Source organism: Talpa occidentalis, unplaced genomic scaffold, assembly GCF_014898055.3.
Source record: "Talpa occidentalis isolate TD23 unplaced genomic scaffold, MPIMG_talOcc4v2.1 talOcc4.5, whole genome shotgun sequence".
NCBI classification, from domain to species: Eukaryota; Metazoa; Chordata; class Mammalia; order Eulipotyphla; family Talpidae; genus Talpa; species Talpa occidentalis.
In genome coordinates this window covers 110,095,789-110,121,787 of record NW_023604861.1, presented here as the reverse complement: position 1 = coordinate 110,121,787, position 25,999 = coordinate 110,095,789, and the positions used below count along the sequence as shown (strand labels likewise).

The following is a 25,999-nucleotide window of genomic DNA, read 5'->3' as shown; positions in this document are numbered from 1 at the left end:
AGTGAGGCTCCAAACACAGGATCTCAGTGAAAGTGTTCTAGTTCACATCCAGCTATAAGAGCCATCCTAGCTGAGGTGCCAGACACAACAGTAAAAGAAGTTATCTGGGATGGCTCAGCCCCAGCAGATATCACCCACAGATGACAATGAGCTATTCCCTTTGTGTACTATCTAAATTTCTGACCCACAGAATCATGGTATGTAAGAAAAGGAAATGACCTCAAGGGGCTTGCAGTATAGATTTCTTATTAATAAACTGGTTATAGTTAGACTAATCCATGATCAAAAAGTCTGTTAATACATATTATACAATAAACTCTTAAAATATAAATATCTATGTTTGAGTTCCTCTCATTTTTTAATCTAAACATGAAGACATTTTAAGTAACATATTTTCTAATGCATATTTTCCAGTAAAGTTTACTATTGAATATTTTTCTTTAAAGTTGTTTGAAAAAAGAAGAATACAAGCTTCACAAGAGACTTGGATCCTCCTTTTCCTAATGTTAAGCTCCAATTTTGTAGCGTTTTTATGCTTATAAACTTTCGAGAAAAGCTATTCACTTTGAATCATCATTATTTTTAATCACAGCTTTTTCTTGATAGGTGTGCAAAGTCCTCTAAAATGGCCTCTAAGTATAGTGTAAGTATGTATGCACTCTAAACTCAGGAGTGTGACAGATTTCTTAACAGACCTGAGCCACACACACAAAGATTATTTAAACGTGCTCAGTCTCTCTGGGGTGAGTCAATCAATAGAAAAAAAGAGCAGAGAGAACTTAGTGGATGAAGATGCAGTAGATTCCTCATTTGACTGTGCATTAGTTACATAACGTTTCTGGATTTGTTTTCTTATGCATGATAGCTTGGGCTAGGGGATGACATCTCCCTGAAATATACATATATAACCTCCAGCTCTCAAATTCTGATTGTTCTAAGTACTGAGGAGGACCATTTGGTCATCTGATTTTAAAATAGATTAAATGAAAAATAGAAACTGAGGTTCAACATATCAAGTATAAAACAAGACTCAGGTCTAAGAAGGCTATGGATTTCCAGAAGCCACATTCTCTCAATAGTGCCTTCTTTCTTCCCTCTACCCACTTTCTGTTGTACTCCTCTAGGAACTTGCTTCAATTTGTCCACATGAGGGGGCAACAATGGTTGCTTCAAAGAGAGAAAGTGAAATAACATTTGGTTCATTGATGTACATTGTACATTTGCATTGTGGTCTCTTACTATGGGGTCCTTTAGGCCAGTGTAGTAAAAAACAAATGGAACTAAATAGATCTTTTTGGACAAATCATATAAATGAAGCATTTTCATCTGTGGAATGAAATGTTTGAACACTTGCAATTTTGTTTTTACATATTCTGATGCCTTTAATTCTTCTGTATCTACAATGTCAGGAGCTGGACTTGTTTTGTAATTAGGCAGCTTGTTTCATACTCAGCTCACATAGGAATATTCAGTTGTTCATTGTTCAGGATGCAAATGAACTATTAGCATAAACTTTGTATCAGTTACTGTCCAAGTCTTTTTCATATACCTTTTAATTCATTCATCACATTTGATGGGTTATTATTCTGGTTTTTGGAGATGTGGATATATATAGATAATCAGAGATTCAATTTTCTGGATTATAATAATAGTAAAATGGAGACTTAGTCTGTCACTTACCTTATATTTGACAGGTTTTTTCCCTAAGTCTCAGTTTCCTTATCTGTAAAATGGGAATTCATAAGAATTAGGATAAGACTGTCAGATTTGGAAACAAAACAACCAAGAATTACATCCCAAATGAAACATTCTTATATTAAAATATTATTCCACATTTATCTGAAATTCAGATTTCACTGGACATTCCTGAATTTTATGTGGCTACACTAGCTTAGCTTTAGAGTTAAGATAGAGCATGTAAAGGATTTATCCCAGTTCCTAGCACTTAAAGTGCTCAATAAATGTTATGTTTATTACCTTTTTGATCTCAATACAAAATCTTTTTTTTTTTTAAGTACTCTATTGTCATTGTGAAAAAGTTTGACAATTTTTTTTTAAAGATTTATTTATTTACACATACAAGAACTGGGGTATAGGCCACAGGTGGGTGGGGGGGGGGGGCGTGAGAGGATTCACCAGAGACAGAGCAGGGAACAGAACAATACACTGCTGAGGGGAGCAGCGGGGGAGTCAGGAGAGGTCTGCTGCGCCATGTGGGTAGCTCCCTGGCTGGGGATCGAACTCATGCTTCAGTGGCTGCGGATAGCTTCATAGGTTGCGTCTTAACCCCTGCACCACCAGGGAGGCCCCCAAAATCTTTTTTTTTTTTTAACCAACCACAAGCACACTTAACTCGATTTCTACATAAAATTTCAGTCAGGCGAGGGTAATACTACTTTTACTTTACACTGATGCTTCACCGTTCCCAAAACGCTCTAAAAGCCTGGCCAATGGCGGAACACTCTCGGGGACACCCTCAGAAACTCGCGCTGTCAGGGCGCAGCCGGTGTCAAGAGCGCTGACACAGCCAGCCGGCCGTCCGGCGACTCTCCTCACCGCGCCCCGCCCGCGCCGCCCCGCCCCGCGCCGCCCCGACCACTCAGCGGCCGCGCCGCGCCTCGCCGCACTCCTATAGGCCCGCCCGAGCCAGGCGAGGCCTTTCCAGTTTCCCGCCTTCCCCAGCTCCTCCTCAGCCCGAAACCTGCACTATCCCACAACGTCTCCGCCCGGCCTTCCGTGCGGGCCCCGCCCTTCCGGACTTCGTCTTACTCCCCTCCCCCCGCCTCACGCCCCCGCCTTTTCACCCACCACGGTCCCGGGCAGTCTGCCGGATTCCGGGCCCGGCCCTCCGGTAGGAGGTGGAAGGGGACCGGGCGGGGCGGGCCGTGCTCTTTTTCTTCCTCAGGAGGGGTCGCCGGAGGCGGGGACTGGAAGGAGGGGCGGGGTTAATCTCCTTGGCGCCGCGTTGCCATGGCAGCGGGGGGCGGAGGGAGGGGGAGGAAGCGAGCGGGAGGGGGGATGTGGTGCTGCCGCGGCCGCCACCGCAGCTGCCGCTGCCTGCTCGTTGCCGCGTCTTCCCGGAGGCGACTGCTGGAAGCCGCCCGGAGCAGCTGCGGTGCTCTGCCATATTGTGTCTTCCTTGGGCCGTCCCTCTCCTCTCCGCTGCGCGGCCGAGCTGACGGTGAGTCCCGGGCGGAGCGGCGCCCTGCGCGGCCGGCGCCGGTGCTCCCGCCCTGGCCCGCGGGGCCGCTCCCGGGCGCTGAGGCGGCGCGCGCTGCCGGACCCGCGTGGGGCGCGGACGCGACTGTCCCGTGACGCGCCCGGACATTTTTGTCCTGTGAGGAATTGGCGCCGGCGCGGGGGCGTCCCCTGCGCGCGGCCCGGGCGTGTGTGGGCTCCCGGGGGGTGTCGAGCTGAGGGAGCGCGGCCGCGTGAGGAGTTAGTTTCCCCCGAGGGGTGCTGCCCGCCCGGGGGCGGGGTCGCGCGGCGGCCCCGGCGCGGCTGCGGCTCTCCGGGGAGGCTCGGGGGTGGCCCGGCGGCCGGGGGGCTCGCCGCGGGGCGACTCCGCCGTGAGGGGAAGCGCTCCGCGCCTCTCGGAGTCTTCGCGACGCCCCCTCCCCGGGCTCGAAGCGGAGCGAGCCGTGCGGGGCGTGGAGTCCGGCCCCGGCCCGGGGCGGCCCGGCTGGGCCCGCCGTGTGGCGCCCGGGGAGGCGCCCGGCGCGGCCGGGAGTGAACTTCGGGCGGCGGGTGGACGGGGGCGGGTCCCGGATGTAGGGGTGGCGGGTCCCCGCACCCGCCGGCCCCTCCTCCGCCCGCGGCCCGGGGCCCCCGAGGGTGGCTGTCGTGGGTGGGAGTCGGCGTTCCGGCGTGCAGCCTCCCGGGACGGGGGCTGCCGCTGCGCTCCAGGCTTCGCCGCCGAGGAGGTGAGAGGTGCTGGGGGCGCGCGAGGCCCGCCGGCCTCCGGAGTTCGCCGTCTCGCAGCGACAGCCCGTCCGGAACCCCGGAGACGGGGACGGGCCGGGGAAAGCGCCCCGTGTGCAGAGTGCTGCGCGCTCCACTCTTGCTCAACTCCACCCCTTTGCAGAAAGCCCGTGTTCCCCCCGCAGTTCGCGGGAGTTGGGGTGTCTAACCCTTTGGGGCACGCTGTTGGGGATCGCCTTGGGTCTGATTGCTGCTTTAAAAGCTCTTTAAGACAGCCCCTGTACTTCGTTTTCTCCTTTTAGGAAAAAAAGTGTTAGTGTGCAAAGAAATGACTAAGAGTTTCTTACACCCGACCTCGAGGCGGGGGGAGGAGGACAGTTATTTATTTCCAGGTTACTTTATGCTGTTTCTCCCGGCTTCTGATTGTGACAGCCACGTGGCCGGCCCAGTGTGGTAGAGTTGCCCTAGTGGCACTCGGGCTGAGTTTTTACTGGTGGCCAACAGCTTTGTAACCTTGCTGTGGATCTAAGGGCATACATTTATGTTGTGTTTTCCGGGGTAGACATGTGGAATAAGCTGAACTGTTCTGTCCCAATTGTGAGGTTTATTTCTGTTGCCTTGCAGTTCTTGTAAGTTACATATTGACATTTTGCCTTCCTCTCCCGTTTTGGTGATTCATCTTTAAAATCTCAGGAATATTAGGTACATTGAGGAATGATAGGGACTCGAATAGTATATTTTGGAGTTTCCCAAATCTAGAAAAACTCGCTTGTATTTCAAAGTTGTTAGTGACAGATTCTAATGTAATCAGAATCAGTCATATTCTGGAGGATTTCATTTTTCATTTCATTTCATTTTACAAAAATCTCCCTTTTTGTGTTTTACATAGAATTGTGACCTGATAAGATGTATTTGCAGTGAAAAATACTTCTTTAAGACTGAAATTGATACTTCTTTGATTTATGTGTATAAACGCTCTTAATTTTGGGGGGGGAGTATTAACAGTTAATATAAATGTTAACATGAGCAGATTTTATTTTCAGAGGGTGAAGTTTAATTTATAGAATATGTAAAAGTAAGAAAGGGTTGAAGATAAAATCTTCTGGACTGATGGAGAGTTTGGAAATTTTTAGAATTTAAGTACTGTTTGTTTACTAATGCATCATGTTTCATTTTTTGAATGCTTTCGTTGATTTGAATTATTTCTGTAACATGTTTTTATTTGAATCAGTTTTACTTGGAGTGCTACACCACAGGAAATATTTAGAAACTTGTAAGAGAATTGTGTAGAGAATTTATTAGAATTGTAATTATTCCATAATGGTTCTCAGTCAATGGAGTTAAATAGAAAAAAAGATTGGAGAGACTTCAGTGTAAAAAAAAAGAGAATGCAGTTGAGAAACGACTAGGTGCTGACCAATGACAAGTGGAGTTGAGAAAGAAAAGTAAGTGAAGTGGTGAAATACTTAAATAAAGCAGGAAGCACTGAAAACATAGCTTTGAAGTTGACTCTACTTCTAGTTATGAGACCCAAATATCCAACAAAACTTTAGCAAGTGGCATCCAAACAGGACTTAATCTTCTTTTGTGGCAGCTTATTGCTTAATTACTCGTGGGATGTGTGTGTGTTACTCTTAGATAGTCATTGTCATTTCAGTAACTGGGTTTTGCATAAATGCAAAAGGTCCTCCAAAATCCAAAAGTAAAGTTTCTGTGACTCAATGCTTTGCTGATTTCTTAGGGAAGAAAAAGAGGTTCAAGATTTGATCACACTTCTTAGGTTGAACGAGACTAGGTTACAATGTGAGAGGATTTATGTAAACTGATGCAGGTAGGTGCTGCTGTTAAAATTAAGATGAGAAGGAAACTAGAGGATTTGAGTAGAGAAGAAAGGCTTCTCAGAGGAAGTAAGGCTCTTGCTAACCTTTACTACTCCCATTAGATTAATCTTCCTGTAGATGATATCACTCTAATGACCAAAACCTTTCTATCAAGCATGCATATCAACTTTTTTCCCAAGACTTTTAAAACTGGTCTCAGTCTTCTACCATCTTCCACAATGTACAGGAACTGCTCATTATTCACTACATTAACATGAGGTAGGAATTTTATTTCATTTTATCTTTGCTAATATAACTTTTTTCCTGTTGAAAATGGACCTGCACACATTCTTTTAACTGCTCACAATCTTCTCAAGCTTGAGATTTGGCTGAAATCTTGGTAACCCCACGTGCCTTAAAGTCAAAGAACTTTAGAGCTGCCCTCATCCCTCCAACTGAAAGAAAGTTCTTTGCCTTCTGAGCCAGCAGCATTCTATCCTGCTTAGTTTTCATTTAATATGTTTTGAGCAAATACCATGTGCCAGACACTGTTGTGGGAATTGAAGATAAAGTATTCAGTAAGATAAATTACCATAATATGGTACTTGTTTTCTTTTTAGTTTTCTTTTACTTGTTTTCTTTTTAGAATTTATCACCCCAAGTGGATTATAAAGACCCAGAGGAGTCTTATTTTTTCAGACACGTTATATGCAAAGTATTTGATTATTTTTCTGAGTAAAGGAAAGGCAGGACTTATGCCATGAGGCGGAGAAATGGATGGAAAGGTCTGTCTTTACAATGGAAGGATACCAAAAAACAACCAATTGTGTATGACCTTGACACATCACTTCTAAATTTAAATATGGCTTAGTTAAAAGAGAAAAAAAGATGGCATTTGAGCCTGCAAATGATATGATAAAATCTTTTATTTGAAGAAGGTTCATTTGACTGCATTGTACAGGACTAATTATTAACTGTGGGCATGAGAAGGAGAATGTGTTGAAAAGATTAGTGAGGAGATTTGCCCGGGGAGCATTATCAAGAAGATGTTTTATTAGCTGAGTATAAGAGTAGGAAATATCAAGAGTGAATGTGGTTTTTAGACTAGAGACTAGAGTTACTGGGATAACTCATCAATATAGAGATGGCAGGTAATATAAAGAGTTTGTGAAAGTTAATGAAGTTTTGCCTTCATTCTTGAATAAGAATGATGCTCTGGGAAACTAGAATTCAAGGGGTATTTGCTTTGATCATATGTAACTTCATAATACGATAGACTTATAAAATGACTATGGTATTTTGTTAATAACTTTATTTTCACTATATGAGAATCCTATCTGTCTTATTGCTAAATATAAAGACCAAAACAATGTTTATCATTATTCACTGCCCAGGGATTTTGATTTCATGTTCCTTATTTCCCTTGCCCTAACTAAAATTTTTATTTTAGACTAGTTTCATATTTACAGAAAAGTTGCAAAATTACTATAGTAATAAGGTTACTATAGTACATTGGTCACACTAAGGAAACAAAATTGCTGTATTACTATGATTAACTAAACTATGCAGTTTATTCTAATTTCACTGGCATTTCCTAATGTCCTATTTCTGTTCCATAATTCCAGTTTCTCGGTCTTTTCCTTATTTTTGGAGATGACAGTTCCTCAATTGAGATTTCTCTAGGATTTTCCTCTTGATTATACTGGGGTCATGGGTTTCTGAGAGGAAGGCAACAAAGGTGAAGTGCCCTTCTCATCACTTTATTTCAAGGGTACATACTAACAATATGATAAAATTGATGATGTTAACTTTGATCACTTACTTAAGGTATTTGTCTACCAGGTTTCACTGCTACTCTCCCACACTTTACTCTTTGGATTTTATTCTTTGGAAGCAAGTCACTAAGCACAGCCCATGTTCAAGGCCTTAAGCTGATTTTAATTCATGTATTTTTTTTCTCTCATCCTCATTTTCTTTTCCTTAAATAAACATTTAAACTTGGACATGTATTTATTGAGCTTTCTGTAAGTGCTAAGAATATGTTGATAGAAGTGAGCAAGAGATGTCATTTCTGCTCTTTTGGAGTGTGCCTGATATAAAAAAGAATTTATCCCCTCACCTATATAACTCGATTTCATTGACTAGTGTAAACATAATATATTGCTGTAAGTCCTAATATATTACTAACATAGTCATTTAGAAGGTATTATCATAAAGGTTAAATATAGGTGCCATTAAAAACAACCGTCTTTGGGCCTCCCTTGTGGTACAGAGGTTAAAGTCTCAATGTTATCACACAATCCCTTGCCACTGCTGTGTGAGTTTGATCCTTGGCCTGGGAGCTAACCCACAGGGTGCAGCAGACCTCTCCTGACTTGCCCGCCGCTCCCCTCAGCAGTGTATTTCAGTACATCTTCCTGTTCTGCTCCTCACTGTCTCTGGTGAATGCTCTCACCCCCTGCACCTCTGGCCTAAACCCCAGTACTTGTATGCATAAATAAATAAAAATAAATCTTAAAAAAAAAAACAAAACAATCATCTTTTTGCTGCCAACATGGGCCATAATGGGAAATTACTTTGATTCTCCTCAGGTTAAGATACTGTTATGTTACCAGGACAGTTTAATTACTATTAATTATTTTCATATCTTAAAAAGTTTTCAGCTTGCATAAGAAAATACTTCCTGATTGTATTTTCTCATGTATTTGGTGGTTTTGCCATGCAGAAGCTTTTCTTTCTGAGAAGAGGCTTTAAAGGTATATTAGGAAAAACACGTCAGAAAGAGAAGAGAGACCCTGGGCTGTTTTGATGAGAAGTTGTTTATTTATGGAAAAGAAAATGAGGTTAAGGAAAATAAGGATTATTAATGAAAGTTTTGAGAGAATAAATATTTTTGGAGGGAAGTAACTTTGTATTTAGTAGAGTGATGCCATTCTAACTTTGGGAATATTATTAATAATATAATACCAATTTTACTGGAGAATAAAATTTGACTAAAGACTTGTTGATTGAGGATCTTAGTTATTAATTTTTTCTAATAAGCTGAGTTAGCTGAGTGCTATAAAGCACTCTAGCTGTTAATAGAGCAGCCCCGATATTGAACGGGTTCCTGGCTGTGGGTCCTCACCCGCGCGCTTAAAAGGGACTTAAGAATACTCCACTACAGGCACACACAAAAGGTTAATAAAAGGTTTATTTACAAGGGAAAAGGAAATAAGGAAAATGTACAACTCAGGGAGAAAATAGGGAAATAAAGTCTTTAATGCCTCCTACCGATCGATCCAATGACCTGGAAACCCAAAGTCGCTGGCCGGATCCTGCTGGCAGAGAGCCAAAATGGGGATCCCCCAAAGCCCACGTATCTGCCTTTTATATCAACCTGGCTGCTTAACCCCACCCTCAGGTCCCAGCCACCTTCCCTTTGGTGGTGATGGGATTTGGAGTTCCCAGTGTCTTTGGCTTTGGTCTGGGGTGGGGGTGGAGGCCACAAAGCCTGTATGGAATTAGCTTTAGGACATCCTTTTCCCCTTAACATTACTTTGAAGTTATTGAAATTCTTTCCAAAATGTATTAGTATATTTATACCTTTCACACTGCATTGTATATCCCAGTGAGCAAAATTTAATATTTAAATCAGAATTTTCACACAGCGTATTAGTGTACTTTAAGTTTCATATAGAATCTTGAAGCTAGAGAATTGAAGAAATGGATAAACATATTCCTATGATTTGTTTCTTGATCTTCTTAAAAGGGGAAATACAGGAAAAAAGGAATAGATTTCTTGTAAATTGAAATGTTACTTTTCTACCCTTCATCCCTCTATTCAACTCTTTTCTTAAAAGTTTAGTTTAAATGCTATGTTCTCCTTGCTATTGAACAACGTGTGTTAATCATAGCAACAATTACTGCTTTTAAGTGCCTACTGTGTTTTGGTATAGTATTGTAATAGACACATGAATATATAATTTAATTCCCTATAAGAACCCTATAAGTGTTCTTTTAGATAAGGGAATAGATAATAGGAAATTACGTATATATAGTACAGGATATTTGAGCCCAAGTCTGATAGACTTAAAAAAATTTGTGTTCTTTGAACTGTGACTTGAAGTCTTAGAAAAAATGGATATTTGCCAGCATGAGATGCTTTCATCTTGATCTGTTCCCAAAAAGGAGTTAAGAATGCAAGGTAAAAAAAAAAAAAAAAGAATGCAAGGTAAGGACAAGAAATTATTATCTACAGATATCTATTCTCTGGTGGGAATAATACTAATACTACTATCTTGTTACAGTGAGTTAAGTAAGTGGTGTTTTTCCTTGGGACTCAAGGAGATTAAGTTCTTCTGAAAGATTACATAATTAGTTATTGATAGCTCTGCTTGACTTGGAAACCTTACTCTTTTACTTTTTCAGTACAGGATGTAACTATATTCATTCATGTAAACATTCATTTACTAAATGTTGTGGTCTGTACTGTAGCATACAAATGGATATATTGAGTTTTGCCTAACAAAGATTTATTTTGTGGTGCATTATTTCTTAAATGGATGATAGACTTGATATATTATGACCAGCATTTCTTAAAAAAAGAAATATAATTGAATAGAAAATTGCACTAAGGGTAAAAGTGTTATTTTGCTTTAGTTATGCGTGTATGTATATCATGGATCTCTTGTAACAAATTTTTTTTTTACTTTAAATCTTTTTAAAAAATACTTTTTTATTCAAGTAGCATTGGCTTATGGCATATACATTTCAAATGTACATCATTATAAATGATCACCTATATATACTACGTTAACCACATTCTAATTCCATTCTTCATACTGCTGGGGGGAAAGGATGTCCTGAACAAAAATGCTCAAATAGGATTTATGGATCCTACCCCCACCCCAGACCAGAGAAATCCAAGACACCAAGGACTATTGATGGGAGGATTGCTGGAACCTGAGGGTGGACTTAAGCAGCCAGGTTTGATACATAACCAAACATATGGGTCTTTTTAGGAACTAAAAAATAGGCTGCTGTACCAAATACTTTAGATTTTGTTTGGTCCAATGCTTTTTCTGGAGCTTCATGATGTACTTTTGCTAAAGAGAAAATGTATTTATATATTTGGTTCTGCCATACATTCTAGAAACAATATTAGGAATAAGAATTTTTACCATATAATGTTTGTGTGGTACAAAATAGTGACTGTGAGCACAACTATTAATAAAAACAATCACAATTAGAAAAGGGTAATGCAATTTTGAGATGACTATCAAGTGTTCCTCCTGTGTTTTGGCTATTAGAATAATGTTAGAATGCTAGTAGAATAATGATAGCAGGTGCCACAAAGTTTATAGGGGAAAAATTTATACACATTTCCTTTCACTTGAGAAAACAACCATTATTTAATTTTGAGGACATTTAGGGACCAGTTAATGGAATATTAATATCACACAATATTACACAAATAGCCAGAGTTTACAAACTTTTATCTGTGGTTTGGTTTGTAATATTATTTCAAATTTGGCATTATTTACCAACACTTAGATATTGATACATTTCACACAAAAATGTAGCATCCTGTTATCTCTTGGAAAACTGAATATTGTGGCAACATTGATTTTGTGTTTTTACATGGTGGCTTTGGCTAAAACTTGAATGGCTGCTCTCTTTTCGTCAATCTCTATTTTTCTCTGTTGTTTTACATGAGACCATTTTCACTCATTTGTTGCCTACCTGCTTCCTGTATATTAACCTTTTTGAATTACCTGCTATGTATTTGTGAAGTGCTTTAAAAATACAGTTTTTAGTGTGAAAAACCATTCTGCTAGTATTGGGGGAGATGGATTGGAAGAACAGAATAAGGGTCTGCTTAGAATTTAATAGAATAGTGCAGGTGAATGCCCATTTTTCTCAGCCCATAACAGTTTGCACCTTTCTCAAAGCATTTACTATGTATAGCTTTCTATTACAGTTTTATGTGTTATTTCAACTAAATTACAAATACCTCATACATAATAATTGTGCTAGATAAATGCTGGTTGACTTTAATTTTATTTGTGTTTAAGATGTCCATGTTTGTCACAAAGATGATTTTTGTTGGCAGTTTTAGGTGCCTCTTTAACTGAAAAAAATCACACATTTTAAGTATTGCAATTCTAAGAATGAGTAAATGTCAAATACTTTTAAAGCATGTGTTACATGTGAGACACAGAACAGGTAGATACTATGTAATAAGATGGTATACTTCTAATTTTTTAAAGATTTATTTAATCATACAAGAACTGGGGTACAGGCCAGAGATTCAGAGAGTGAGGATTCACTTATTCCAGAGAGCGTGGGGAGCAGAACAGGCAGATCTGAGCAGCAGACAAGGCTAGAGAGGTCTGCTGTGCCATGTGGGTTCCTCCCTGGTGAGCACAGGGATATAAAACTCTTGCTGCAGTGGCAGCAGATAGCTTCATAGTGCTGAGTCTTAACCCCTTGCACAACCAGGGAGGCCCCTACTTTTAAATTTTTTGTCTTTTTTGCAAAGCATTAGAATGAAACACTGGAAAAATTGATACTTGATTTGCCTGTAATTTTAAGTTGTTTTGAGCATTAATCCAAGAGCTCTTTTGTTACTATGCCTTCTACTCAAACTAGAAATTAATCTTAAATTAATATCAATTATAGTTTTTGATTTTCTAAATTTCATGTCTTGTATAATTTTGTTAAGCTCACTTTGAAAAAGAACCTCATTTTCTCTCTCTCCCATGAATATCTTTACATCTATAAATACATCTTTGTATATAAGGTGTTATTCCCTATTTTTTAATTTTTTAAGTGAATTTTTTCTTTTAGTTGAGGTAAGATTGGTTTACAACACTATGTTTTAGGATTACAAGTTCACATTTCAAATATATGTTACCACGCCGTGCCCACCCTAAGGTACTTAACTTCCCACCAGTCCGTTGGATTCCCTCTACCCTTTGCCTCCCACATCACCCCCCCCATGAGATCTGCCAGCTTAAAATTTTAAGGGTGCAATACAGTATCATTAACTATAAACACTCCCTCCTATGGCAGATCTCTAGAATATCTTGCAAAATGGAAACTTTATGCCCATTGAATAACAACTGCCCCATTTTTTCCCCTCCTCCCCTGCTTTTATGAATTGGCTATTCTGTTTCTTTTTTTCTTGCTATAACTTTGAAATTCAGCCTCAGTATTTTCATTCATTTCTTTATATGAAGCTGGTTTTCTTGAACTGGGAGGATGCTTGGTTCAGATAACTCTTGAACTTCACAGAGTTTTCTTCCATTATTTAGTGCATGACTGAAAAAAATGGTAAATGACTGAGATTTCCTGGCTCTCCTGCTCTCACACTTCAATCTAGACCATAATTTCCCTTCCTCCTTTGTCCTTATCATGCTCAATTCTGTTTCCATTCCCAGTATTTTAAGTGTAGGGTCCCTTTTGGAAGACAGTCCTGAGTGTCAGTTTTTAAAGTTTTAAGGGGCTCCAGTTTACTCCAGGCATATAAGCCTTACTGTGAATCCCCGGAATTAGCATTGGAGTAATTTCAGCTTCTCACATATTGTCTCTCCTTGCTTTCCAGTGATACCTGTTAGCTAATTTGTGCTTCTGTTCTCAAGCCTTATGATACCTCATTGTTTCCCTGTGCTTTCTTTCACTTAGACAATAAAACACAAGCCTGTGGCTGTTGGTAGATTGTTTCAATCCTTTGTATTTTGAGGCTCTGTGAAATAGTTTTCTAGTGTTACCTATGGACTTTGAGTTTGGTTTCATGTTGCCCTGTCTTTATATGAAGAGTCATGAATCAAAAGTTGGCTGTTGTCTTTCTGTAATCTTCTTCATAATTGTAATTTGGGACTAGTCATATCTTTCCCCCTAAAATCTTGGCAGAAAAACCTCCTCATTTTTTTGAAATTATTGCCACTTAATGCTGTCCACTGCTTTTACATGATATAAAGCTCTGAATCTATTGTTTTGCCCTCATTATTTCTTCTTAGTTAAGACAGCATTTAAAAATCTATTAAAGTTCCTTTGGGAAACTAAAAGGGTCATGGGATTATCGGTTTGTGCTTTGACATTGAATGCTTTAACTCTTTCCACTATTTAAAAGCTAACTTTGATGCACACTCAAAACTTGTAATGTTATAATGCAGTGTTACTTCAGTAAAATAAATAAGATAAAAGCCAACCTGCATTATGTATACCGAGGTCCAGTCCTAACTTAGAAAGAATTAGTTTAATATTTAATAAATTGGTTGGTTAGAGTTTTGAGACTATATTTGTTGAATTTCCTTTATATGAAGATACTAATTTAGAAATATGAAATCATTCAGAAAAGTTAATGGGAAATTCTCTTGAAGAATAAAACACTGAAATGTTATTTATACAAGGTGAAGATATTCACTTATCTTAATCAAATGCTTATGATGTGTTAGTGTTATAGGACAGGGAGAGGGGCAGCCCAAACCCCGCAAACCTGCCTATTCTAAATGGGTTCTGCCATCCGCCGCATCAACACAAAACATAGGAGACTTTAATGAAAAGGAACTTTAATAAAACTAGGAAACAATACAGGTAAGGCAAAGAATCTAGTTTCTAAATCAAGCACCCAAATTTACCCATCCCCTCCTGGGTAAAAGTCCATCCAAATGGGATTGGCCCAGAGCAAGGCCCCAAAGCGTGCCACAAGTCTAAAGCATCTTCCAGTGGGGACCCACAGAAAAGGGTCACAAACAACCGGACAAGCCCGGAAGGAAAAGAGCAAAATCAACATCAAGATAAAAGCTGCCATGGTCACCTCCCCACGGGTCTCACCCACATCTGTGTCACCCAGTCCACGACCAAAAGACAAGCGCGGTTTCTTCACGTGTCTCTAGGCTCCATGCGCCTCCTCCAGGTCTCCTTCTGGCTCCATCCTGCTTCCTTCCTCAGTCTCTTCTGCAGCTTCTCCTCTTCCTGCTCAGCTCCACCCTCCCTTGGGTGGGGCAGGGAACCTCCCCCTTTCCTGGGGACCACCTGTTGCAATAGGAATCAGTTGCATGTAAGTAAATAACACTGAGACATACCCTTCTAAGAAGACATAAATTCAAGAGAACTGTGAGAACATTCAGAGTAGGAACTAACTTTCTGCAAGTATAAGGTAGATTTTAGAGTCATAATGGAGGCTTATTAATGTTTATTTTTCATAAACTTTTCCACTAGTGCTTCATACAAATAGTTTTTCTCCAATTAGTACTTCAAAATTGTAAACATCAAAATAATTTATTTAAAGATTTTCTATTGGGATTCTATATTCCATGTACATTTTAAGTGTAGAAGAGAAACTTAGGAGTAAAAAGATCATGAAGCAGAATGGAAAACATAGCATTAGCATTCTATAATTGAATGCTTAATTGTTCAGTAAATATTTTTATATCATATTTCACCTTTTGACTTTTTGTCCTATATAGTTTGACTAAAATATTTCTCTTGTTTAGTTAAAAAGATTGATGATGTAGTAAAATTTGGATATCCTTTTCCCTTTGTCATTTCTGTTCTAGTTGGCAGCAAGTTAGAACCAGGTTGCACTTGTTAGAGTACTCTATTGAGGATGCTGTGTCTATTATTTAATTTTCCTTCTTTGGTTTTTTTATTAGTCTGCTGTAAATACTTTATAAAGTATAGAACCTTGGTGTTTATAAAGTGATTTTCTGTCTTTTATTTCTTTTGAGCTGTTGACATGATTAACAGAGAGAGAGGAAGAGAAACACATAAATGCGACATGGTAGGAAAGATTTTAAACCCCCCTAAAAGAAGTTCAGGTGGGAATTATGTGGCATTGTCATTAAGTTAGGCCTTAAATATTAGGGATTTGACTCAATGGAGGTAGGAAAAGTAGATGGTGTAGTTGTTAGAAAAGTAGGAACAAGCTTATAGAGGAATGTACAGGAAGTATTTGAATAAGATTAGTATAGGTTGGACTAATTTTGAGTAAAGGAACATTAATTTGAGAATCTAGATATTGAGTCAGATTATATTGATGATAATATATACTTTTGCCCAGTCTTTCTTTTGTGCTTTTGAAGCTCTCTAGGCAGGATGGCAGCTAGTATATTAGTGAAGAATGTGTCTGGACTCATATTCCCTAAGCTTATATCCTAGTTTTGCCACTTCAGGGTTTCTGATATTGAACATACCATTTGATCTCTCTACATCTGTTTCCACATGTAAAATGGACACTAATACTAGAAACTACCTACTGGCATTTTAAAGTTACAAATAATTAACACTAGTAAAATACTAGTAATGATTTTTTTTTTTTTTAGGTAAGAAAGTATTAGCTCTGACAATCCATGTAAATGTGTTTGTAGATATACACACACACACTCAAACACACAGGCACGTAGGAAATGTACATAAATGTAGGAAAGGTGAGTCTCATGAAGGTATCTACAGAAAGAGCTTAGTAATTGAATTTCAGTTTTGAATAACATTTATTTTGCAAAACAAAGTCTGCCCATCTCTTTTCATAGATGTCAAAATAAATGTGGTAGCAGAATTAGAACCAAGGCATGTCAGACAACAGATTTTTGAGCAGTAAACAAAATAGACAACCAGCTCAGTCTCATGGAGTTTTCAGTCAGTTAGGAAAGATCTATTAAGCCACCCAGATGTGATAAATGTTATTCAAAAGTATAGAATACTATTGAAAAATAGAACCCATGGGATGTTACAGATATTTCAGATTTAGCTCCTCTAAACTAAACCTTTCTCCTAAACATTAGGTTGTGCATACTTCAAATGCCCATTCTGCTTGCATAGATCTCACAAATATCTCAGACTCAACTGGTCAAAACAAAAAATAAAGAGACACACATACAAACTTACTACAAATATCTTTCTGCCTCCCAAACATTGTCTTTTTCAGTACTCCCTATATTATCAAGTGGAATTAACATCCAGATACTGATCCTATCCCCTGGTAGTAAGAACCAGACAATGGTTAATTTGAATTTAGGTTGTATTCCACCTACCTTTATTTAGAACCTTGATTGCTTGCTATGGTAAGCATTACTTTCTAAAACACTCTGGAGATAGTCTATTTAATAGCATAAGTATCTTTAATAAAAATTTTTAACAAATATATTTTATTTTAGTAAGTGTACATATATGGTTAGTTGAGTTTTAAGTCAACTTAATTCTGTGTTGAAATTAATGATACTTTTGTGGTGTTTTAGAATTACATAAAATCATTATAGATCTACCAGTACAGAGCCTTAAGTTTTACTTCTGCTTTACAAATTTGATATCGGACTATTAGTGAGCTAAGATAACATTGTTTGCCTTTATTAAATTTATTTCTGATCATGAATGTACATTTTAAAGGATGTTTATTTTCAGTGGACAGATTGACTGTAGGAGATTTATTACATGCCTGACTAACTATGACTATATTCAAGACATTAAAAATCATTTTATATATAATTTTTTGTGATAAAGAATACCTCATATTTGTATTCAGAGAGCAACCAAATTTACTTTTATACTTTTTGGACATTAGATTTGTTGACTTTCATGTCTCTACCATACTTTTTTCAAGTGCAGTAGGAGGCTGTTTGACCAAAGTGCTGGTTTGCTAACTGGTTAGTACATGATCATATACAGCTAATATTACTGTACATTTAATTCTAGATGGTGAGGCTGTTAGTGGTTATTTTATTGATTTGTGCTATTACTTTTTTACCCTTTAACACTTTTTCTTTGTTTGTTTATAGCATTTTGCAATCGCAAAGGTTGAGAAGATGTGTTTTCTAAGCTAAATTTACTGAGAATTGTTTCTTTTTATTGTTATATTTAATACCTTGTAAGGTAAATTAATGCTATGTTTTAGATAATAGTAGACGTTTACAAATTGTTTTGTCATGAACTCCTTTTTAATATTGGTTAGAAAAAGCCATTTCCTTATCAGAAAAAAAGTTCAATTAGGATCTTTTGGGGTACTGCTTTTTGAAATTAGTATTTCTTTGTGTGCAAGGTAGGTTATATGGTAGGGACATGTTGGAAACAAAAGTATTTCATCTTTATAGAAAAATTATCAGATTCGCTTCCTGTTTTGAAGCAACTGTTTTGTTTTTTTACTTATAAAGCTATTGCTTCATTTTAACTTTCCAAAGAAACTGATGAATAGTGAGACTTTTTTTAGACAAATGCAGCAAGTGTGTAGAGGAAGTTTATATACAATGTTCAAATAGCACAAAATTATTTAGCTAAAATAGCATTTAAAACATTTACAGTGTGTCTGGGCAAGTTAGGGTAAACGGAAAGTGAATTCAGTGGAAGATTTTTTTCAATAAAATAATTCCTCCATATTTTATGGTTTTCTTTTTTTAACATGAGTTAGTGAAAGGCTTTTTCCCCCACTCAATTTATTTTTTACTGCTATTTGAGAAACATTTTCCCTGTGAGACAAATGTTTGACCCTTTTGTATTCTGCCCCCCTCCCTTTTCTTGACTAGAAAATGCAGCTGCAACCATTTTTTGTTTAGAGACAATGGATCACATGCTGTGTCACCTAAATCTATGACCAAGAGGCAGTTTTATCCCTAAGAGACCATAATGCTTCAGTTGTCCTGGATACATGACATCATGTAGCATTATAATCAAACATACATCTTTTTGCAGTACATTTGGGATTGGAATCTACCCTCTAATCTCAACATTGGATTTTATGAGATGGACAATATTTATATATAATAGATTCATTTAAACCAATGAATCTGTTGTTATTTTAATAGGAAAGGTTGTGAGTTTCTTTTGTATGTCTTACCTTTTTTTTGTTACCTGAGGGTTACTGAAGTTTTCAGATATTTTGAATTAATAGAATATATTTAAAGTTCTATTATTTGTTAGGTTTGTCTCAAGGTGCCTTGAAAATAGTATGTGCTCAATAAATGTTATATTTTATTTTTGCTATCCATGTGCTAAATTAACAAGAAGAAAATGATTTTCTTAAAAATGAGGATCTTCAGATTAGTATCTGTAAACTGCTAAAATATTTTGTGTTCAGCTTATTATAATAAGCTTCATATACTGTTGAATAAATCTAGGAACTATATAGTACTGTGGTTTTTTCAGTATTGAGAAATGGTACTTTGTTATAGATCAATAGTAAAAAATGTTGACTGCTGGAGAGCTTGAAAGTGAGGAAGGAGAGGGAGATTGGTTAAAAATTTCTTTTATTGTATAATGTATTTAACCAGAGACAAAGCTTAAATTACAGTTAAGAATTGAAGTAATTGCAAGGGAGTTTTTGATTAAATTCGTTTGGATTTTTATACTCTTCTATATACTCTGTAGTAGATATTTTTCTCTACAATAAACATTGTTCAATCATCTGTATTAAGTGAATGACTGCTTATATTTTCCTTTGTTCAGGTTATTTTAGCTTAAGTTGAATTTTTTTTTTTTTAAATTTTGGTTAGTTTTAAAGTGTTTGGATAGAAAAGCCATAAATCTGAGGTGAGACCTCTTCTGGTTGTTCTTTTTGATATTTATAAGATTACTTGATTTACTGATGGCATTAAGTTCTTGGTGAGAAGTAAAACAAGTTAATAAAAGTTTCCAAATGTCTAAAGGTCATATAAAAAGTTTCCAAATGTCTAAAGGTCATATAAAAAGTATTTAAAATACTTTAAATGTATTTTATTAAGTGTAACCAAAAAAAAGTATTAATATTTCACATGCTTCAGGAATTCAGATGTTTAAAATGTGTATAATGATTTTGAATGAGAAGTAACTTTTATCTGTAGGCCAGATGCTGCCACATAGTTAAGGTTAATCATTCCATGCTTTAAGCGCTGGACTGATTTTGCAAGTCTTCTTCCAGGCCCTTAATACAATTGCTCAAGTGTTAGTTTCAACTTCTCCTCAGTTCTAGTAGAGCATAACAGATGGCCTGGTTCCTTTAAATTCCAGTATAGTAAAAGTTTCTTAGAAAAAGCAAAATTGATTTTCCTGGTTACCCTCTCCACAAAAAGAGGAAAGAAATATTTAATGACTAGCTTAGGGAAGTACAAGGAAAAAATAAACTAGAGTAAGTTTGCTTAGGGATATCAAGATTGACTATTGTATTTTAGTTTGATTTGAGTCTTTTTTCATTATGATTTTTTAATTTCCTAATAGTAATTCATAGGTAATATAATGGGTTAAATATAAAATTTTAGCAATTAAAAATTACGTCACAGGGCCTCCCTGGTGGCGCAGCGGTTGAGCGCTGGGTTGCGAAGCTGCCCGTGGCCTCTGCGACGCCGGTTCGATCCCCGGCTGCTCCCCGGCCACCAGAGGAGGGTCCCACATGGCGCGCAGACCTCTCCTGCCGCCCGCTGCTCCCCTCAGCAGTGTACTTCAGTCCTTCTGCCTGCTCTGCTCCCCGCTCTGGCTCTGGTGAATTCTCTCACCCTCCCACGCTTCTGACTGTACCCAGTGCATGTATAAACAAAACAAACAAACAAACAAATAAATAAAAAAACATGCCTCTATATATAAAAAAAAAAAAATTACGTCACAATGACATAGTTACACCTTTAAGTAATACAATTTAGTGAGATTAAAAAAATTGAAAAATATACATGAAGAGATTCATTAATATAATTTGAAACACTTTTTAAATGTATTAAACACCTGAGTTAATTGTAGTTTTTCCTGTTTCTTGTAGAGCTATGTTACTTACAAAAGTACACATTGAAAAAATAATATATTCTTGAGAATTGCTATTCTGAGAGCCCGATTTTGAGGATCATTAAATTTATATTCATTAACCCACATTTTTAAAGTACTATAGATATAATGCTAAAATTCACAATGTGAATTCACAATGTAATATCTTGCAAGTAGAGAAGAAATTATTTAAAAAATGTTAACATCAGAAATTTGTAAGAGGATAATAAATTCTGAATTAGTTGGATACAAATGAATATAACTCTTAGTGTAGATTTTTATATTCCTGTCCTCTTTGGGTTGTAGCATTGTATTTGTCATTATGTATTTTCTTTTTGTTAATGAGAATATCATTGTTAATAAATATCATTAATAAATTTTAGAGGTAATTTTTTTTTTTATAAATTCTTTGTGTGTGTAGGGAAATGTTGGTATAAGCAATATCTGTTAATAAAGTACCTTATACTTTGGGGAGGGTGATTAATAACAAAATATAGAAAGGTTCTAAAAGTGTATATGGTTTTAAATTCTTTTAAGTTATTTATTAGAAATAACATCATTGTGATACTATTGCCAAAACAAGTAACGAAGTGCATGGAAACAAATATAATAAGGAAGTGAAAGTCATATCATAAAGAAAATGATGAAATTGCTTTTGGGGCACTTTTCTGAGAATTACTAGTTTTAGTTAACTGACTTGCCCATTTGTATCATTTACTCATAGGGGAGATCCATCCTTAATACTTGATTTTTTTTTTTTTTTAATTCTCAAAGGTCAAGACATAACGTGTTGCTGATTTTGTACCCTAGTTTTTATATTTGAAAGACATTTATAAATCTACTTTTGGAAGGAAACAAATAATTTAAGAAATTAATAACAGCAGTAATAATTACATCTTAGCATTCATTGTGTACTTACTCTCTACCTCTGTTCTAGTACTTTATATTTATTCTCAATTAATTTGTACTAACATTCTTTGTGAAGTTGGTACTATAAGAATTCTAAATTGATAGTCCTAACCAACCTCTTGAGAAACAGAGCTGGGATTTGGACCTAGGCAGTATCTATTCACAGCTCCTGCTCTCAACCCTCTGCTTTGCTGCCTTCACATATCCTTATAATATCAAGAATAATAATCTGGGTTTTACTGTCATCCATTTTTTATGACATGAAATTGCTTATGCTTCATAAATTTAACTTTAAATATACTGCCCTATAAAGTTTCCATTTAGTATCTCCTAGTATTACATTATATTCATTTCTTTGTAAGTAAAGAAGCTTTTTTTTTATATACATACACTATTTTATCCCAGAATCTAACAACTGTGACAACAGAGCCATGAATGTAGGCCCAAAAGGTTTTTTCCTTGAAATTTCTTAGAAAAGGACCAGAAGAGGTTATTCTGAGTAGAATGTGTTTTATACTTCTTTCTTTACTTTTTATTCATATTGCTAGGCATAGAAATACTATTCTCGGGCCTCCCTGGTGGCGCAGCGGTTGAGCGCTGGGTTGCGAAGCTGCCCACAGCCTCTGCAGCTCTGGTTCGATCCCCGGCTGCTCCCCAGCCACCGGTGAGGGTCCCACATGGCGCGCAGACCTCTCTTGCCGCCCGCTGCTCCCCTCAGCAGTGTACTTCGGTCCTTCTGCCTGCTCAGCTCCCCGCTCTGTCTCACCCTCCTGCACTTCTGACTGTACCCAGTGCTTGTATAAATAAATAAATAAATCTTAAAAAAAAAAAAAAGAAATACTATTCTCATAATCCATTATAACTAATACATTAGCTTTGGCATGTGTTTTAAATTTTTATATATATTTAGGTGCTTCTAACATTTTAGAATTCATAATATAATACAGTCCCTGCCTATCTGCAGGTTATTTATTTTGTATCATCAACTGTTAGACCACAACTGGACAAATAGGGGCTCCCAAGTAGTTGGGGAGAATATTGCAATTTTTTTTTTAAGATTTTATTTTATTTTATTTTTATTTATTTATTTATCAAAAAGATCTATTTATTTATTTATTTATACAAACACTAGGTACAGTCAGAAACACGGGAGGGTGAGAGAATTCACCAGAGCCAGAGCGGGGACCGAAGTACACTGCTGAGGGAAGCAGCGGGCGAGACAGGAGAGGTCTGCTGTGCCATGTGGGTTTCTCCCTGGCTGGCTGGGAATCGAACCGGCGCTGCAGAGGCTGTGGACAGCTTCACAGCACTGCGCTCAATCCGCTGCGCCACCAGGGAGGCCCAGAATATTGCAAATCTTATACATTAAATTCATACACCTTAAGGTAAACTCTTTGCCCATATCAGATCTTATTTACTATAATATTATATGAAGTTCTAATGAGATTTATCTGATTTTCTAATCCATAGCAGATAAAGAATCTATATTGCCATCTTTGGGATTTAGACATCCAAAAATCTCTGAATATCAAAAATTCTCTCATAACCTATATAGTGGCAAAATATGATCTGAACTAAAACTATTGATGGGACTTTACCCCCTCTCCCTTAGTATGTACATTCTGCTGCAGAAATATTAATGTGTTTATCATGGGGTGCTGCCTCAGATCTCACTGACATATCATATTTGTAATTTATACATATTGCATTGTAAACCCCAAGTATTTGAAACCTGCAATATATCTGCCTTTGAGAATTTTAGATACGAAATCATAGACCTTTATAATCAGGTATGGTAACTAAAGTATAAATGTGGAGTAGAATATAGAACTAAGATTTACCTAGTAATTAAAGCATAGCAATGTGAGGCCTTTAGGATGAAGCAATATTTCTCAAGTTGAATAATATTTATGGGTTATTTGTTGTTAGATTTGTTTTAATTTATAGATCCCTTTTTGAGAAGCATCAACTTTGGTTCCTGAGTGACTTTTTTTAAAGCCTCTTTGTTTTTCTGTTTAAAAATCATAAAATATATCTTTAATATGGATTGAAATGAAAGCACAAAATGAAAATTTGCAGAATTAATAGCCTCCAGAGCATATCCTTGGGACACCCTGATTTGAGAAACCCTGATAAAGTAGCAGATAGACCTGTGTTTCTATACTGAAACAACCCTATAAGCATCATTCTTAACAAGGTCTTTGTTTATAATAATGAGATTGAATCATAGTTAAGGGGTTGAAATACTTTCCCTATTACTTCAAGAGTATGATTTTTAAAAGAGAAATGAGAAGAAATATTTCCTTTAAAAACTGCACAGATTTTTGATACCTACTTTCCACCTCCAAGGGAAATGTCCTCTATTGACTTCTAGTTGGGAATTGCTGTCATAATGAGCAACTCTTAATGATAGGTATATACCAAATTTCTCATGAGTACTGAGGCAGAAGGACTTTAACTACTAGTGCTCTAAAAAAAAAAAAAAAAAACAGTATAATGCACATTAGAGATATTGCCATCAGAAACTAGTGAAAATATCTGTGTCTAACAGCATGGCAAACTATGTACCTGACCAACCTTTCAGCTGAAAACAACCTGAAAGGCCAAATAAAATGGACATATAAGTGCAGTGGCACAAAAGTAAAGAAAACTAAAGCTAAAACTAATTGGAAACCCAGTGAGGTAAATTGAGTACTGAAGCTATAACCTTGAAGGTATCTGCCAAGTCAAGTGAGCTGCTGTTTTCATGACTTTGTGGGTGTCTGGGATCAGGAAACAAGGATGTCACAGCAATATTACTGTTGTAATAACCCTAAACACAAACAGTGCTTAAGATTGTGATAAATTGTGGCATATTCATAAAATGGAATATTAGTTACCTGTGAAAGTGAATGAATTATTGAAAATAATAACCAGTTTGATGTATGGGGGGCATGGGTTGGGGGGATGAGTTCCAGAATATAATTGTATAATTCATTATAAATCATTAGTAATTTTATATGATTAAAAACATGGAATGCTAAATAATATGATGTTTAAGGATCCTAACATGTTAAAATTATAAAGAAAAAAATTTGCTTAATCTTAATATAATCAGTTTTTTTAAATGGGCAAAATAAATTTAAAAAATCTGAGCAATTATAACCAAAATCTGGGGGAGAGGGAAGCTCTTAGTTAAACCTCTAATACCCTGCAATGCAACAGCTTATATTTTGGATAATACTGAAAATTCTGTGACTTAATATCCCTTCTCTTATTTAGTCTTGGTAAAGCATTTCCTGTAATTCTTATTAAGCAGCAATATTCTTCATCACTTTGGGAAATGACTTGAGAATTCCAATATAAAATTTTGTTTTTCTTATCCTATGGTAGAATATCAGTATAACATGAACATGATATGCAGATATCTAGATCTCTGTTAGATACCTTTGGGAGATGCACAGCCATGGGGACAAAAATGGTACTTTTAAATCCTGAGCCTTCTGCTAAAGATACTGCCATCCTGGCCATTATCCAGTGAGTGTCTATGAAAGAGTCCCATAGTTAGTATACTGAGTTTATTTGAACTCTCTACTTTTCAAATTGTTGAGAGAAGAAATTCTGTTCTTTCTTGAAATGTAGATTTGGAATCATACCACAGATGTTTACTTGGTTAAACTGTCTTGTACGTTACCTACTTTTTTGGGTAACAATGTCTTAATTTTAGAAATTGGCTTTTACTATATGTCCATTACTAAGGTTATGCTACTCACATTCCTAGGAAATTAAAGTACATTTTTCAAGTCTCACATCATATTTTCTTGGCCTTAAACACTTATTTTGAGTGACATTTATTATGTGTAACTATTATATGTGGTTTTTGAAGTATTTTTCTTAAAAGGTTAATGTATGGAAATATCACAGCACTAGCCCAGATTTCTTTACTCATTTTGCTTTGTAAAGCAAACTTCTGTGTACGTTATTAATGATCTGCTACTGAAAGGTTTCAGTTCATTTTAAGAAGTAGTTTCTCATGAAAGTAAATACATAAAAACAAGTTTTCTTGAATTTTGGTGTGAAATATATAGGCCTTTCTATTACATTTCATACTACATGTTCCTGAAAACATTAAAATTCTGCACAGCTGAGGGTCAACTCACCCGAAACATGAAACTTTGTAACCAGAACACTAACATAAATAGATCTTAGTGAGAATACTAGAGTATTTAAAAGGATGTTATAGTTGTTACAACTAAAGAAATACTACAGTTAATTTAGGATTAAAAAGAAAAAAAAATGAAAGTAGCTTGATGGAAGAATTCACATGGAAGGTTGAAGCTACAGGGTTGGAGGCCAGGGTAAAATGTATAGATTTGGAGAGAAGAGCTCATAAAGAAAATGCATGTGGTCAAACTGTTGATAAAGAACATGCATTGAATGAGACTTGTGTACAGTATTGTGTTTTCAGTAGCTCCTTCCTTTCCGCTGTTTGCCTATTTTGGATTCAACTGTTGTTATTTAGTAGTACAGAAACATGGACTAGATAAACCAGTGTGATTTTCACATTGTACTAGAATTATTACCCCTGTATAACTCTGCACTAATTGGGTTACAAAAAAACTTGGTAACAGTATAAGGCTGTAATAAGAATATAAGAGGTGGGTTCCTTT

General features: G+C 36.9%; 2 protein-coding genes and 1 long non-coding RNA gene across 5 annotated transcripts in view; 1 reads left to right on the top strand and 2 right to left on the bottom strand.

Moving 5' to 3' along the window:
* The window catches only part of LOC119259322 (uncharacterized), a 56,383-nt gene extending 53,451 nt beyond the window's left edge, over positions 1-2,932 (bottom strand). Inside the window, exons 1-2 of the long non-coding RNA XR_005128428.2 lie at positions 2,809-2,932; positions 1,681-1,723 (exon numbers count right to left, since the gene is read on the bottom strand). This is a non-coding gene — a long non-coding RNA (uncharacterized LOC119259322). The remainder of the gene's footprint in view (positions 1-1,680; positions 1,724-2,808) is intronic.
* The window catches only part of FOXN2 (forkhead box N2), a 52,745-nt gene continuing 29,525 nt past the window's right edge, over positions 2,780-25,999 (top strand). For 2 of the 3 annotated variants that reach the window (XM_037528095.2, XM_037528093.2), the window contains exon 1: positions 3,040-3,181. The gene's annotated coding sequence lies outside the window, so the exon portion shown is untranslated. Of the gene's footprint in view, positions 2,852-3,039; positions 3,182-25,999 lie in introns of those variants that run through there. The other variant, XM_037528094.2, reaches the window with a different exon arrangement.
* On the bottom strand, positions 3,440-24,851 carry LOC119258642 (translation initiation factor IF-2-like). Its single transcript, XM_037526876.1, has 2 exons — positions 24,777-24,851; positions 3,440-4,216 (listed from the first exon to the last, which is right to left on the bottom strand). The coding sequence occupies exons 1-2, from the start codon at positions 24,849-24,851 to the stop codon at positions 3,440-3,442; spliced, it is 852 nt and encodes a 283-aa protein (XP_037382773.1).